The 17,442-nt window shown below is 39.4% G+C and overlaps 1 protein-coding gene across 2 annotated transcripts in view; it reads left to right on the top strand.

The window, feature by feature from the left end:
* Window positions 1-564: 564 nt before the first annotated feature.
* The window catches only part of inpp5l (inositol polyphosphate-5-phosphatase L), a 128,531-nt gene continuing 111,653 nt past the window's right edge, over window positions 565-17,442 (top strand). The window contains exon 1 of one of the 2 annotated variants that reach the window (XM_051924212.1): window positions 565-999. In XM_051924212.1, coding sequence (XP_051780172.1) covers window positions 940-999 — 60 coding nt within the window. In that variant the 5' untranslated portion in view covers window positions 565-939. The remainder of the gene's footprint in view (window positions 1,000-17,442) is intronic. The other variant, XM_051924210.1, reaches the window with a different exon arrangement.

The following is a 17,442-nucleotide window of genomic DNA, read 5'->3' as shown; positions in this document are numbered from 1 at the left end:
GCTTTGCGCCCAGTGATGTCGAGATAGACGGGGCCCTCCTAACTCTGAATGGGGCAACGCGGCTTTACAGATGTTATGTTAAAACACGCCGAACAAAGAAGGCCAGTTTATTGGATATAAAAAAATATTCTCTCACGTGGCAGACACACACACTTCTTCCAGCGTGCCGTGCCTTCTAGTCCATGGGGCGCTGCGCGCTGTGACTTTGGCCATCCGGGAGCCCCGCGACTAATGACGTCACCATCAGGTTTCCGCACCGACAAACACTTCACTAGAAATGTCGTTTCTGATTATTGGAGGCAGTTTATCTCTAACTTATCAATATTTAACTTACTGAACTGTTACATCACGTTTAAAAGCTGAGGTAATCTGGAGACCAGCAGCCCTAGGTGGGCTATTCAGCATTTGCCGTGCAACACACTCGTGAACCCAGCATTGTCATTCGTTGCGATTGTTCGAGAAGTGCCGAAAGAGAAATGACTAGCGCGTAGCCTCCCTACCGCTGCCCAGGTACGCCTGTCTGCGTTAACACCAAGCTGCAGTGCAGATTTGCGTAAACCACTGACTGCGTCGGGGTGGAGCTTTGCTCTGGCGTATTTTTAAAAAACAACAAACAGACGCGCACACAAGGAAAGGCAACGCACGAACAAGCCAGGCAGGAAATATGCCCCCGCGCTCTCGGTCTTTGTCTCTCCGTTTCAGCATCGCGTCCTCCTCGCAGGCGGGGAAGGGACACTAAGAGGCTTCCACTCCCGAATGTGACCGCCCTGAGCCACGCGACTGCGCGCGGCACCTCTCGGCCGCTTCCATTTCAAACCGGTCTGGCTGCCTTGGCTGCGGCGGCAGACGCGAGAACACAGCGGAGGGGAGGGGGCTAAGCGGAGTGGCTGCCCGGCTCGGCGCAGTGACTGTCGGCATTCTCCACGGGAGGGAACAACCATGGGGACGTCAGTTGACGTGTTGCTGGTCACCGCCAACGTGGGCTCGCTGTTTGACAACGTAAGTAATCGATCTCGACAGCGTGGGCTGCTTCGTGACGCTTTATGCCTCCTCGCGTCTTTTCGTGTTTGCTCTGTGCAGAGCTGGCTTGTCGGCTGTTCCATATTTCAGAAAAAAAGATCCTGTACACTGATATAACAGCACATTGCAGTGCCTTTGACCAGACATTTAAGTAAATAGAACATACGGGACGGATGAAGGAAAATTAGACGACCGACTTTCACACAATGGTTGGTTTAAGCTAGTGTAGATCCCCGAAGTAGATAATGTGTTGTGTCAGTCGAGTAGTTGCTGTCACGTCAGTACGGGTCGGCTGGCATGACATAGCTGCACAGGCGACCCTAGGGAGAGATCGGGATGGCTCTCTGCGGCAAACGTAACTTATGGAATGCTTGACAACAGTGAGGCGGCTTCTTTGTCCAGTTAACGGCTTTGCGACCCACACTTGGCACCGTTTCCTGGGATAGCGGTGAACTTCAAAGCGCCGAGCGCCCTATTGCAGCAATTCGAAATGATCGTAGTTGCGCAACAAACCCCAGCGGATTGTTATGAGCCAACCGCCCCTTGATATAGCAAGTAAATACAGCTTAGTCTGAAATCATATTAGGTGTACACCGACTTACACTGTTAATACCGATGCAAAGGGACGAGTAACAGCCTAGAATAGCTATTGTATTTGTAAAATATGGCTAATGTGGAGCACAGAACACTCCTCCAGTACTGCCTTATGTTAAGCATTATTTCCGATTTTTCATGCAGACATGGTTTATTTATTTTTTGGAAATTAACCATAACGAAAAAAGAACACAGAAATTTGTCACTTCTTGTATTTTGGTCAGCGTTTAAGGTGATCAAACATAACATACTCAAGTTTGAAGTTACAGACCCAATAGTGATTTCACCGTAGTCGAAGGGATACATATTAGTAATAATTACATTTATATAATGGTTTTCTAAACTACTCAAAGTGCTTTACATAGACAACAGGTAACCACTTCAGCTACCATCAATGTATAGTACTGTACCTGTCTGGATGATGTGACGGCAGCCAGTTTTGCACCAGTATGTTCACCACACAATAGCTATTGGGTGGTGAAGGGGCAAAGGAGAGAGTTAGCTAATAAGGGCCAAGGGATTATAACAGGCCAGTATAAGCAGGCTAAGGTGGGCAATTTATCCAGATATTGGGAAAAATCCTACTCTTTTCAAAAGGTTCCTTGGGGTCTATTATGACCACCAAGAGTCAGGACCTCAGTTTTACATTTAAGGACAGCATCAGTTTTTACAGCACATTGTTCCCATCACAGCTGTGCAGCGTGGAGACCCACACATACACACCACAGGGGAGGCGTCCAGCGATGACCTTCAGCAGCAATCCAAGCTTTTTGTAGATGGTCTCCCATCATTTACTGGCCCAGGTGCAAACATGCTTCAGGTAGAATGGCAGGATTAGCTGTTTAAATACTTTGCTTAATGTCAGTCCTGCTTACCTATTGTTTCATGTTATCATCAAGTTGTTAGCTCATCATGCCACCATACAAAGAACACTTTGGAGAAAAAAAGTTGATGTTTTTAGTCTGAATAGAATTACAAAGCAATATCTAAGGCTCTCCAGTTTCATCAAGCTACTGTCAGAGTCTTATTGTGCTAATAGGGAGATCTGAGGAAAGTATTCTGTTTTTTAAATATGTGCCTTCTTTACAAATCTGAGAAAATAATCACACTTAGTCTGGTGTCATAGGGGACTTGTGCCTTTTCCATAAATACTTGGACTCAAGGCAGAAAACAGTCCTGGACATGACACCAGTCCATCCTAGAGACCACTGCTGCACCCACACACAATTTAGAATTGTCAGTTAACCTAACTAGTACACTTTTGGGGACGCAATCGAAAATGTAAACAGAAATGAGTGCAGAATGCAAACACCACATGGACAACATCCAGGTGTACTGTAGGTGTCAATCCTGGTGAAATGGATGTGTAAGGTGGCAATGCTTATTATTACTACTCCACTACTCTGCTGCCCTCGCCAAAAGCAATATATTAAATTTTTAATTGAGTTAAAAGAAGCCTACGGCAATGTTAATGCACCTGCTGGAGTATCTCACAGAATAGAGATAGCAAAAAAAGAATCCATGACAAGAATGTGTGTATTTGCCCTCAGGTTTGCCCAAAATGCATCTGTAAGATGTTCAAAAGTTTAGCTTTTGGCAGACTTAGATTTTTATGTGATGTGGAGAAAAGTAACAATCTATTAAGGTTATTCTAGAATTCAAGGGAAGTGGTGGTAGTGTCATTGTTTTATGATACTTGGCGTCCCAAGCACCCAGATGATTTCCCATCACTGACTATACTTCAAGTGGTTGTCAAGCTATCTGTCTTTGAGTTAAAGTTGTGACAGATTTGAGTCATGCAGCATAAGTAGCATAAAAAGATCTGTAATACATAAAAAAGTTTATTTTTATAAACTCGACAAAAAAAGCAAACACTTTGACCTGATGTAGTAACTGTCCAGGCCAAAGCACCATTGAGATTTTGTGGCATAGCTTGAAATAGGTGCTGAAAAATCCACAAATGTCCCCAAGTTGAAGCAAATTTTCAGGAAAGTAGTGTGCCACAGTTTCTCTATGGTGTGTGAGAGAATTAATCAATAAATACAAAAAGGTTCTTTTTGCAGTTACATCTATAGGTGGTGTAACTAGTTATTGAGTGCAAGGGAGAAATCCTTTTTACACTGAGAATTCGGTATTGCCCAATTTTAATTAACCAATGTTTCAAAAAGTATTGTTAATTGTTCAATTTCATTGTAATATTAGGCTTCAAATGAAAATCTGGGGCGGCACGGTGGCGCAGTGGGTAGCGCTGCTGCCTCGCAGTTGGGAGATCTGGGGACCTGGGTTCGCTTCCCGGGTCCTCCCTGCGTGGAGTTTGCATGTTCTCCCCCATGTCTGTGTGGGTTTCCTCCGGGCGCTCCGGTTTCCTCCCACAGTCCAAAGACATGCAGGTTAGGTGGATTGGCGATTCTAAATTGGCCCTAGTGTGTGCTTGGTGTGTGGGTGTGTTTGTGTGTGTCCTGCGGTGGGTTGGCACCCTGCCCAGGATTGGTTCCCTGCCTTGTGCCCTGTGTTGGCTGGGATTGGCTCCAGCAGACCCCCGTGACCCTGTGTTCGGATTCAGCGGGTTGGTAATTGGATGGATGGATGGATGAAAATCTGACCGCTTTCAGTATAAAAATTAGACAATAGATCAAAAATCAGACAGATGTGCAATATTTGTTTTCATTTTTTACACATTCTACCATGTGCAAGAATAGTTCAGTATAAACTGAACTAGTATATGAATGATATTGGTCCTATACAAATATAACAGCTTTCAATATTGGACACCATCCTAATGTAATGTAAAGAATTAAATTACAATTATTATTGCATTTTGAAGAGCTGGATCGCAGTCAGGAGAAGTGCCTTACTCAAGGTCATGTTGTTATGAGTTAGGGATAGGGGACTGGACTAACATCTTCATATTTTACAGTCAAAAGTGTTAAGTCATTAAGCCATATTTGTATATTTTAATTTCAGCAGTATATGACATATGCAGTGGGTTATATAGCATTGTGTTATGTTCTGTACATTTAATGAACAGTTCATCTTACCAGAATAGTGTTAATTTACAGCCCTTTCTATGATACTGTATGATGTAACTTATGTATGCAGTCAGCTATCTTTTTTCAAAATTGGCTTGTTATTCCAAACAATTGTAGGACACTTGGACTGTCATTGGAGCCAACAACTGAGATCTGTGTCTTCCTTATTATACACATGTATTTTTTTCCAATGTGTTCGAATGTGCATTTAAAATACCTGTGTATTCCAGTATGAGGCACATATTTTCGCATTAAAGCGTATCTTAAATTTCATACATTCTTTAGATTGTGACAATTGTATTAAACAAAAAGAGTTAAACACATTTTGGTTCTGAACATTGCTAAAAATTAATTGGAAAAATTAATACTGTGATGCTCCACTTCCCATTTTTAAAGACTTTTTTTTCCATAACTTTTTACTTTTGTCTGCTGAGTTTCATGCAACTCTGGCTAAATTTACGCCTCTTGCCAGAGCTAACAAAGCACCTCCTAAGTGAGAAGAACATATTGTTGGCTCACACTTGCACAATTCTGTAGCACTTGGACGTATGTGACAAGCATGTCTTAAAATAACCTGCTTTCAAAGCGTCTTATTACTGGTCAGGCTTTTAGCCCCTCTGCTGTCATCTTCCATATATTGCTGAAGTTTTTTCCTGGTAAAGATTTTATTAGTGGGAGGGTTCTCTCTAAAGCAAGGGTCATCACTCATGCTTCTGGAGGGCCACAGTGACTGCAAATTCTGTTCCGACCAGTTTCCTAATTAGAAGACTTTCCATGCAGTAAAAAAGTGCTATTTAACTAAAAGGCTTATTAGTGCATTTTATTTATCCAAGACAATTCTTTATCCCAATGTAGAGCTTCCCTTTTTTGAGAAAATTATCCATATGTTTTGTAGACCAGAAAAGATTTGCACTTCATGACCCTTTACTTTTCTTTTTCATTTATTTCTAAACATTTTATTAACAGATACTTCATGATGCATATTCATCATTGTAAGTGGAACCAATTTGTCTGGAGAGCTGCTGCTTCCTTTGTTGTTTGCTTTTTGTTATTAACTGGTGGTTGCTTAAGAAAAGAAAGACACAATTGAACGCTAAATGCAGAATCTTTAAACTAAAATAGTGTATTAGCAAGTGAGTTAACTTTAATTAAGCCCCAAAACATACTGGTTTAGCAGAAAATAAATGGGTTCCAAAAAAGATGTTGGTTGAAGTGAAAACCTGTTGAACTGAAGCAACTGGAGCCCTCCAGGACTGTAATTGAGGACGCCAGCAGTGTAATTAAAATTTGTCTTGGATGAATGAAAACACTAACAAACTATATAGTTAATTGTCAAGTTTCATTACCACCAAGGACTGTCTTCTAATAAGAAAACTGGTGGAACGAAAACCTGCAACAACTGTAGCCCTCTAGGACCATGATTGAGGACACTGCTCTAAAGAGAGGTGGTACAGATAAATTACAATATTTAATATACATTTACAACAAAAATGTAATTTTTAATTGAATTACAATAAAAGCATACCCACAAAAAAGGCATGTAACATGTAAGGAAGGTGCTCCTGTTTCCTGCAACTGTCCAAAGACATGCCCATGAATTGGCAACGCTAAATTGGCCTGTGTATGTGTTCTCCCTGTCCATGTTTTGTTTCTGCCTTGTGCACTGTGCTGGCTGGGATAGATTCCAACATCCCTGCAGTTCTGACATTTAAGGAATACAGACTATCAAAATCCCACCACTTCTCAGTCACTGGAGCTGCCACCTTAAGTCAGTCACAGTGTGTGACTAATCACAATATGTTTTGGAGTTTTCACATACTGAATTTTTAATAAAGACATCTGAAACACTTGATGTACTTAACCTGGATTTTTTTTTAAATTTTTGTATACACTATTGATAAAAATTCCAGCCCTGAAATAAGCCTGTTTCTGAATGCTGCTGCAATATCAAAAGAAATAATGAAAATTAGAAAAGTATGTTCTTGTACTAAATGGAGCACAACACGGATACTTTGTTCAAAAGATGATTTGTATTTTCTTTTTTGAAATTTGAATTCTTTTTCAAATATCCTCACCATTGTGCAAAAGTCATAATATTATAACATGAAGGAGAATTCAGGTTTGCACATCTAGATTGTTTATGGAAGATGACATTCTCTGGCAAGCAGTTTAACACATTTTCTAACATCCACGAATCAGGACAACTTTTCCAAACTATACTTTAGAGAAGAATCACATTCATGTCAAAAATTGGAGATCACAGAGGAAACCTATATGAACATAAGTATAGCATGCAAGACATTGAAAAACCCTGTTAGGTTATTCATAAGAGAGCCACCATGGCATTTCAGGTCACTGTAATGAAATGCAATTTGATTTTTGTAGTATAAAGCAGCAGTAAACTGGTGTAGCCATAAACTGTGCTGTGTTAGCATTAGTTGTGTTCAAACCTATTGCAACTTGTACCAGCCAATGTATTATCTGAAATTGCTGTAGTTCACTTAGTATAACTTAAGTCACATTATTTAAACATTTAACAACTCTGTCAACTATTGTAACAATAGTAATATGCTCAAGGCTTTTTTACTTCTGTGTAATTACATAATTTCCAGAAGTAAGTGTGCAAGACTTAATTATGCTGAATGATGCACCAGCCAAAAATAAATGTTATATATTATTTTAGTATATCATAGATGGATTTTTGAAACAATTCTGGCATTTCAACAGTATTGCAGTAACTTTCAGTTTGGTATGTAGTGTTAAGCACTAGATTTTATGTCTGAAAAGCAATTTCTAAATTCTTTTGAAAATATAAAACTCCCATAATTTGACATACCTTGTAATATGTAGTTATGTAAATTAACATGTAAGGAGCACAGCAACTGCAGTCATTGAGTTTGACATCCCCTCCAGCTATATGTTGTGTAGTGTGACATCGGCTTAAATAGGAGAAAGTCTGTATTGAAAAAGGGATCAACTGGCCTCATACTGAGCGGAATGACACTGAACACTTACAGTAGACTCCGCACACGTTCAGATATTTCATTACTTTACATTGCTACAAGAACACCCTTAACATGGCAAAGAATAATAATTAACAGCACTATGACATTAGAACTTTTAAATATTTCAGTTTCAGTCTGTGTGGAATTTATATATTATCTGAGTGTGTTTGGATTTCCTTACGGTACACATCCCAAATGTATGTGGACACTTCACATGGTATGTGTGAGTGTAGGTGTGCGTGTGTCCCGTAATAGATATGATGTCCTGACCAGGATTTGATTCTGGCCTGTGCTCACTGATGGGCTCTTGCTGACTTGCTCCTAATAGATTAGACAGGCTTAGTAAAGGATCACTAAATGGAATTTTTGATGAATCTATGTCTTTCCTACAGTTTACCAGTTAATCTTTTTGTATATAGTGACTTTGTGAAAAAATCACAAGGCATTTAACAAGCATATGCAAATGAAGCTCATGTTTTAAGCAACAACCATTGATCACACAAAATACAAGCATAGGAATCTGAATCATTCCCTGGTACATTCATGTCTTCTTTGACACAAGTCCAGTGGTTATTACTGTGTTTAGAATTTGTAGGGAGAGTATGGGGCCTTGAACATTGTTATTGCAGGGATGGAGCAGAATGTTATAATTGATTATAGCTCATGTTCAGTCCCTAGCAATAATGCTTGCATGACTCTGAGGAATTTTATTTTATCTTCATATAGTGGAAAACCATTGTACTACATGTACCTGTTTAACACCTTGAAATGAATACTACTATGGAATTTAAATCTAAAAAGTATTTTATTGGTTATTAGTTTGTGGGCAAGCAGTTTGACCTTGTGGTTAAAGTGCTGGACTTTAAATCATAAGGATGCTCCTTCATTTCCAGCTAATGCTTGGTAGTGAGACCTTGAGGAAACCACCTTCCCCTGCTTATACTGTAACTGCAGATCCATTGTACGCTCACGAGATAACAAATTGCCTCAGATTGGCCAGTTATGAAGGAAAAAGCATGGTGGTGAAACACGGAACTAATGGTATCCTAAGCCACAATTTTGACGGCTCACTTTGTGTTGTTTACAGCTGATGATAACCTATTGGCAAAGTGCATGCCTAAGTTCTCACTTCTTGTGTAACATACAGTAACTTTTGATCCCTTGACAATGGCTTTTTTAGTCTCTATTTGGAGTGTTTGAAAATGAATACAATAGACACTTTACTGATCCCAAAGGGAAGTTGCCATGTCACAACCACCCACACATATTATCAGCTGTCAGATAAACATAAAACTTCCATGCAAGTGGAAACAGTAAAAGAAATAAATTTGCCCATATTCTGTTTAAAATTAAAATATAGAAATGGTGTTGTAAGTTCTGATGACAGTTTATAAAAAACTGCAATCCTTGGAACACTATATTAGAATCTGTCTTATGGTTAAGGTTTTCTGCATGTGAAAGCAGTTATAATACAGACACTATGAAGGCATTTTTCGTGATAGCCAAAAGGTGAACTAATGTCATTCTTTCTGCTGCTGCTCCCAGAGTGTCTAGGCTAGTACCTAGATTATGTTCAGCATTCTGATTAAAGTAAATCTGTTGGCATCACCTTTTTTCCTATACATGACACTGTGTAAGGCACAAATGTGCTGCCAAAGACTCATATACTGTAGTAATGCATTAAAATATGCATTATTAATATCGTATTGGTTTTTAGCTATCCCTTTTATTTAGCTTGCCACAATTTTCTTATCAGTAGGTAAGAAATGAACACTGTATTGCACTGTAAAGCACTGTATTGTGGGATAGTGCCTTTCCTGGTAATCAGGAGGTTGCGAGTTCGAATTCCGTAAATGCCAGAAGTTATTCTACTTCATTGGGCCCTTGAGCAAGGCCCTTAACCTACAATTGCTCCATCCTGGGTATGACGTTAACCTGCATCCAGCCCTGCAAGCAGGTCCTCCAACTTGCAGGGAAAATTCCGGGGTAGGTGGCAGGATTGGTTGTACAGCCATTGTAAAAAACCTCACACAGTTCTATTCTATTTGCACTAGTGTGATGCTGAAGTGTCACCCGTTATACGGCTGCACTCAGGTCCAAATTTGGGACCCTGTGGTTGTTCATCATGTATTGGGTGCAGCAACATTCTGTATCAGTGCATGCTCCCAACCTTCCCGTTTATATTGGATACCGAGTTTGCTAGAAGCATGTATTAATAATATTTTAGCAAAAAATGCATGCATTTTTCACATTCTGAGCATGTAAATGGATAACAGACATGTGGATTATGACTGAAAGTTACACAAGAATTTTTTTCTTTCATCCATGGATATTTTTCACATTGCTTACAATTGTGCAGCATTGGTTATATCGTTGGATACCATTCATTTCGAATCTTTGTTATATTAGTTTCCATGAAAATATAAGATTAACATTTTTTCTACTACTACAAACTACATGGGGCAAGTGACATGTATAAAAAATGTCATTTTTGGGTGTAGTATTCCTTTGAGTTTTTTGTTATTTGTTGTGGTTAAAAGGTCAGCCTTGTAGGATTGAGAAAGAATAAAGAAAAAGGAAGAACTATACAAAGCACTGCTGATAAAATTGAAATAGGCAAGAAATTTAAAAAAATGTAGGTAGAAGTAGTTGATTAATGAATCCAGTATAGTTTAGTAATGCCGTATGATATTAAACTATGAAAATTTGTAACTTTTGAACATTGTGTCCAATTCTAAGACATGCAGTCCATCAGGGAATGGAGAAGTTGAGGTACAGGCTAATTGACCCAGTGTTATCTCTTTGATTGGCTGGGGCCTTATCCAGTTGGTTTATGCCTTGTACCTGTTGCTACCAGTATACATATCAGTTTCCTGAGACCCTTAACTAGGTAAACAGGACAACAGGTGGATGGTTGATAAGAATGATTTGCTGTGTCAGGATCAATTGTCATCGTCAAATCAAGTGATAAATAAATATCATCAAAGTGTTTTTTTTTTTTTTTTGATGATGTTTGAGTTGGAAATTGAACCACTTCTCCTGGAGCTGCCATTGTACTAACTCATGGACTGGTGTCGGTATTAGCGCCAAACACTCAGTTTTTATACTCATGGAGTGTCCTTGTTTGCTGCATCACTGAAACATTAATGGAGTAGCCCAAATATTGATCCATATATTTCTAGTTCAATCTTATTCAAAAGAAGGGTCTTTATCATGCTTATACAAAAAAAAAAAGAAAGCAACACATTTTAATGGCCTTTATGTTAAGAGACCAATAGAATAATATTTAATTTATTGTTGAGGAAGTAGAACAGAAAGGAAGTGGCTGGTCTAGTCAAACCTACAGTAGATAATCAGTCTGAGGTGTCCGCACTTACTGCTTTTGTACTATGCAAACCAACATTATTTTTACAACAGATTCATTCTTAAAATTTAAACTAAAGACTATAGTGAGTCAGCCGGGTGATGCTGTGGTTAATGCCATTACCTTACTGATCTGGAGTTTTAGGTTACCTTTTCCCCGTGTCTGTGTTGGTTCTCCTTGCACATTTCAAACCTATCCATGTTAGGTTGATCTGTGATTTCCAAGTGGCCTACTGCGAGTGTAGATGTGTACGTTAACTGGTGCCCTATTCAAGGTGAGCACCTGTAGCACTGACAGGAAAAGCAGTTTTGAGGATGTTATGTTCACCTCAGAAATACTGCCCATTTAAATATGCTTAATTTGGGGCAACTGACACTCAATTCAGTTTTGTTTTGGTCTGGGAATATTACGCTGTATACTCATATAGTACAAATAAGGTCTCTGGGTTCTTTGTTTCAGTTACTTACTTTGTAATTATGAAGCAAACATTTAAAAGTGAAATGTTAAGTTCATTTGTATTTTTATTACTTTTTTATATGATAGGTATTTTCTTAGTTGTCATTAAACTTATAAAATTTAGATACACTTACCACATATGGATTTATGTTTTCTAATCATAAAGGAGAGTTCACTGATTTTTTTTTTTCCTTTTTTTTTAATTAAGGAAACTCCGCCAAACCCTGTGCGCCTTTGTCAAAGGTTTCTGTTTTGCTTGTCTTTTGTGCTTGGAAACTTGGCCGGATGCCATTTACTTTTCCATTCTGTCTATCATGAGTTGTGCTTTTAGTCTGAACTTGTTGAAGTACATTCAGCTGTAAAGTTTTTAACTTGTTATCTTTGCTTGTATAGTAAGACAAATCACAATGTTTTGACGAAAGCAGTGTGGCATAGTGGTTACGGCTTTTTCACTTACAACCCTGAGGATGTGGGTTCAAATCCTGCTGCTGACACTGTGTGACAGTGAGCAAGTCACTTGGCCTGCTTGTGCTTCAGGCAGGAGCCCAATAAATATAAAGAAATGTAACCAGTTGTATCATAAATGTTATAAGTTGCCTTGGGGAAAGGTATCAGCCAAATACGTAAATGTAAAATATTATACTGTTATTAATAACACCTGTATAAGTGTTTGTTACTTTTGTTTTCTTTTTAACGACTGCTATTTGTTTCTTGCATCTTGTTATTGCTTGGCAACAGGACTTCATAGACCACAAGGACCTGTGTTATGTTTTTTTCCCTATTTGTAGTAGTGGCGTCTGTTCTTCTTCAAGGCGCCTCATGATTCAAAACTTACTTGCATGTTGTTCAAGAATAATTTCAGCAAGCTGGGATATCTCCTGGCATTTAAACTTCTGACACTATGACATATTTTATGGTGTAGCCTAGAGACAGTGTGGAAGGCCTTGTTTTACACTGGTATTTTTGTCCAACCCAGTTCCAATTTTCTGGCATATGTGATACAGATCACATTTCTTCCAATGCGTTTTAACAATAAAAAACACATGGAATACATTCTTTGAACCAGAACAGACATCTGAATTTGCACTGAGGGTGCAATACTAATGTGATTTGTTATGAATTGTACTCAATAGTAATACAAATACAATTGCTAAATTTCCCCTTTGGGACACATACTGTCTAAAAACACAACCAGCCTGAGAATGATTCAATTTGATTTTTAGATTATTTTTCTTTGTTACACTTTATATTTATCAGGTTGTTCCTAAAATTAGTGATGATGAGTGAAAAGTGACTGAAAGGTAACCGAGCATTGAGTAGTTGGAATTCTTAACTTCAATCTAGCTAACCTATATAAATGTTACAAAAATAAAACTGTATTTGAGAAAATAACTGCTTAAATGGTCAAGAAACAGATATGCAGTGCCATCCTCATTAAAAGAACTGGAAGAGCAAGAAAAATGTCATGTGTTGCTTCTATGTTATTACACTTCTTAACATACATTTACGTTGATAATGACATCATGTCACCATTCTTTTGAGTAAGTTTGTGTCATTGCTTCAGTAATCTACCTGTATATTGTGTAAATTGAATGCAAAACATACGAATGGCCAGTCACGTTAAAGTTTGGATCTCAAACAAATCAGTTTTGTTAATATTTCTACAGAATATTGTCTTTAATTAAAATGCGTTACAATTAGATGCCAAGTTGCTGCTACTTTACAGCATTTCAATCTGAAGTGTTGCCACTTAATATGTTAGAAATCTGGCTCTGTTCACATCTATTCCTTGTGTCACATGGTTCGTTCTATCCTACTTTATTGAGCAATTATTCAAAAATGTTTTCATAGCTACAATACTTGCTAATTAGCAGTTGATATTTAAATTGCAAAATTGTTATTTTCCAAAAGACAAGTTGCTGCGGAACACATCCTTCATTTACTTAATGTGTGATGAATATGATTCCATCCTACAATCTGTTCTTTAATGTTGCTTTCATGTAATATTCTGCACCAGCAAATGAAAATGAACCGCTTAAACAAGCCTAAACTACCAGACTTCCTTAATTGGGTTTCTAAAATATCAATCATTGCATCTTGTATTTAAATATAAAGAAATGAATTTTACTGCTAAAATATATTATTGCTTGATAAATTGCATTAACATTGCAGTACTTTGGAAAACCATTCAAAAAGAAGTGAACAGATGTGCTAGAGAAACACCGTTTTCACTCATATGCAATGAAAGTTGTTCAGAGTCAGAGAATTCTGTTATGTGATGTAATCTAACATGTCTTATAAAATATGTAGTGCCAAACATTCACTTCAATTTAGTTCCATCATAGATATATTTTTTTCCGGCACATGTTACAGGTACTATATCTTTCATTTTCAGACAATTAAACATACTGAATTCTACACAGCAGAGATTGTAGTGGCTGTGGGATCTGTGAAAATTTTCATCCCTACACATTCGTCTCTACTAAGCTAAAGAAGACCTTTAACATTCCTGGTTCACATGCGCTAGCACACGTTACACTGTTTTGTAACTTGCTTTACCTGCATAGAGGAAAGACATGAACAGCAGTGCACAACTTTCATTTTATCTTAATTGTAAAACCAACAAGCAATTGGCAAGTTATATATAGCCATGGGCTAATTACATGTAATGAGCAAAAACCTAATGTGTTACTATTGCGATTGACATTCTTGGCAACCAGGGTCAAAACATAGTTGCCAAGTGCCTCAAATTGATGGACAATGGCACCAATACAAATACCCAGCCGGGATGCCTGGAAGGACCAAAGGAGGGATTACGCCTCCTCCGGACAATGAGGGGGTGACCGCCCTGGTGGCTATGGGGACCATGGGAAAGGAGCATGGAAGCTCAACCCTATAGAGGCCCGTGGTCACCACCAGGGGGCACCCAGATGCCTGGAAAGCCCTGGTCCTCCGCACTTCCGCCACACCCGGAAGTGCTGGGGGGGACAAAGACCAGGGACACCTGGAGTGCTTCCGGGTGCACAGCCGGCACTTCTGTCACACCAGGGAGTGCTGGTAGAAGCACATTGGGAGGCCCCTGGAGCACGTCGGGGTGAATATAAAAGGGGCCGCCTCCCTCCATTCGATGGCTGGAGTCAGGTGGAAGAGGACGGAGCACGGAGGAGAGGAGTGGAGGCGGTCAAAAGAGAGAGAGGCATTGGAAAGGCCTGGACTAAAGGGTGATTGGTGCTGGGGCACTGGGTTGTGCGTTACTTGTACATAGTGTAAATAATGAATAAACGTGTATTGGTGGATGAACCTTCGGTGTCCGCCTGTCTGTGTCCGGGCCAGCTTCCACAATATAATATATATATACAGTATATAGATACAGTATATAGTGATGCCCAGGGCACGTATAGTCGCCCTATCTCCGACACAAACGGGCAAGACACCAGTTGCTACACAGAACACAATTTATTTACAGTTCAGTACCCTGCACAAATCACCAACACAACACAGTTCCTCTTGCCACCAGTCATTCCACCTTCACTTCTGTTCAGGTTTTGTCCTCTTCCTCCCGATTCTGGCTATTCACTTCTGATGAGCATCCCCTTTTTATAGGGCACCCAGAAGGACTCCAGGTGCCCAGTGTGCTTCTTCCAGCAGCAGTTCAGAGTGTGGCAGAAGTTCGGCCAAATAGGAACCTAAAAGCGTCCATGCACCCCCTGGTGGTGGCCATGGGCCCCAGCAGAGTTGAGCTCCCATGCTCATGATCTATGGCCCCACTGGAAACCAAGCCCTCTCTCAGTCCGGGGGAGAAACTGTCCTGGAAATATCGTCTCCCCTGGTCCTTCCATTCAGGGCCCCTGCTGTCCACCACAATATACATATTTATATATATATATATATAATACTAGCTGTGTGTGTTTCACTATATTTGTGAACTTGCAGAGGCATATCTTGTCTGAAACAGATGTGTAGTTCAGTGCAGCTGTGGCACAAATTGAGCGGGAGAGGCTAGAACCTGTCTCAGGCAAATGTATGGTAGCTCGTTGTGTGAACGTACAATGTGCACGTATCACAAAGTTGAGTTTGTCTCCATGGGTTGAATGAGAACTTAGGTGCATGCAAACACTGAAAAAATTTAAAAGTGCATGCATGTGCCATCTCAACAAGTGCAAGTCACACTTGTATGAGCTTCTACATCTTCCGTAGAATTCACACCGACTCCCGGACTGCTCCATATACCCACACACACACAGACACAGGTCTTTCGTTTGTATATGTCTAATGTGTAGACATATATACAGTATATAGGACAGTGAGGCACACTTCAAGTGTTTTTTTCTTTGTGTCCAAGAGTTTCTGCTACCACCTGAGACCTGTCTTGGCGATGGTGTAGACCCCTGACTGGACCACATTCCAAGGAGTCATCCAGTAGTTGAAGAACGCCAAGTCCTGGAGAGGGTGTTAAAGGCTTCTTTAGGACATCACAGTGCCAGGGCTTAGTATTGTAGGCCTATTCGAAACAGTAGGCAGCTGCAGCTGGGCTCATTCCCTTTAACCAGACAGCTGCATACCTCTCAAGGGAATTTCGAGCAGCCTGGAAGTACTTTCCATATGCATGACCAGTGCCCCAAAAGTTTTCTAGAGTCTGCCTTTTAAAGGATCTTTAACTCCTTAGTCAGCAAAGCTTGAATTTGGGAAAGAAGATCAGAAAATGGCTTGCCTGCCACATCATAGGAGGAGGAGAAGGAGGAGGAGGAGGAAAGATTGGCCAGAGATTTAGTATGAGGCAAAGAGGTAGAAAGGTACCTGTGAGTATAAGTAACTCCAAGGGTGCTTGGTCTTTGTTGTTTTGGTTATATACTGCCCTTTATCCTGTTCTTCCATTATATCTTCCTCAGTACACTCAACTCTTGTGAATAAACCCTATCTTGATTGAACTCTGTCCTGTCTGTATGTTATCAGATTTAGACTTATGTTGTACAATTTTAAGCTTTCAGTATTTAGAAATAGAATTACATTTTAAACTGAGAGTAAAGTAAAAGTGTACTATTGTACATTTCATACTTTTCTGTTGACTGACTCACTCATCAATGAAAACACCATTTTCTGTTTAGCTAAAAGGCAGACATTTAGTAGGATGGTATAGCTAGGCAGTAGGCATCCACTAAGCAAGGATATTTTGATATGTCAGTATTTAGGGGAACCCTCCTCCAACAGAAAAACTAAATACCCCAGAATCCTAAAATTTCTTTGACCGATTTGATAGAAATTTGGTGACATTACAGAAGGAAAAAAATTAGCTAACATGTTGTTTTTTTTGTCCATAGTTGTAGGTAATAATACTTTAAGTTTAGGCTACTCTTAGGCAATGCATCATCTTTTCTGTTGAACACCACAAAAGAAGGGAAATAATCATCCAGAGAAGTGGGGCTACTGGTTTATGCAAATGAGTGCCACTAGCAAAAGCGAAGGGTAAGTATGGAAATTCTGTGAAGCTCAAAGTAGACAAGCTTAGCAATTTGCCTCCTTGGATAAACACAGTACTTTCTAATCTGTTGGTTTCTTCTTACTCCTTGTGATGCTATATAAAATACATGCAAATTCAAGTTGGGGGAGGTGTACTCAGTGGTCTGTTAATTATGCTTATATGAGGGGGTCCCTAAAAATAACCGGAATTGAAAAAAAAAATAGTTTTAATAATTTTTTACTTACTGTAACTTTAGTCTCTTTCAACATACTCTCCATGTGAATGAATGCACTTGTCCCAATGGTTTTCCCACTGGTAGAAACATTTTTGGAATTGCTGAAGAGGAATGTTGTCCAAGGCCTGCAGCGATTTTTCCTTCACTTCCTCCAAAACAAAACACTTTCCTTTGAGTTCTTTTTCCATATGCAGGAACAAGAAAAAGACATTTCCCCTCGTTTGAAATGTGAAAACCACTCATAGACATATGTTTTACTTAAACATTCTTCTTTAAAAGCA

Source organism: Erpetoichthys calabaricus, chromosome 1 (genome assembly GCF_900747795.2).
Source record: "Erpetoichthys calabaricus chromosome 1, fErpCal1.3, whole genome shotgun sequence".
Classification (NCBI taxonomy): Eukaryota; Metazoa; Chordata; class Cladistia; order Polypteriformes; family Polypteridae; genus Erpetoichthys; species Erpetoichthys calabaricus.
Note: the sequence above shows the minus strand (reverse complement) of the source record. Positions and strands in the feature narration are given on the sequence as shown.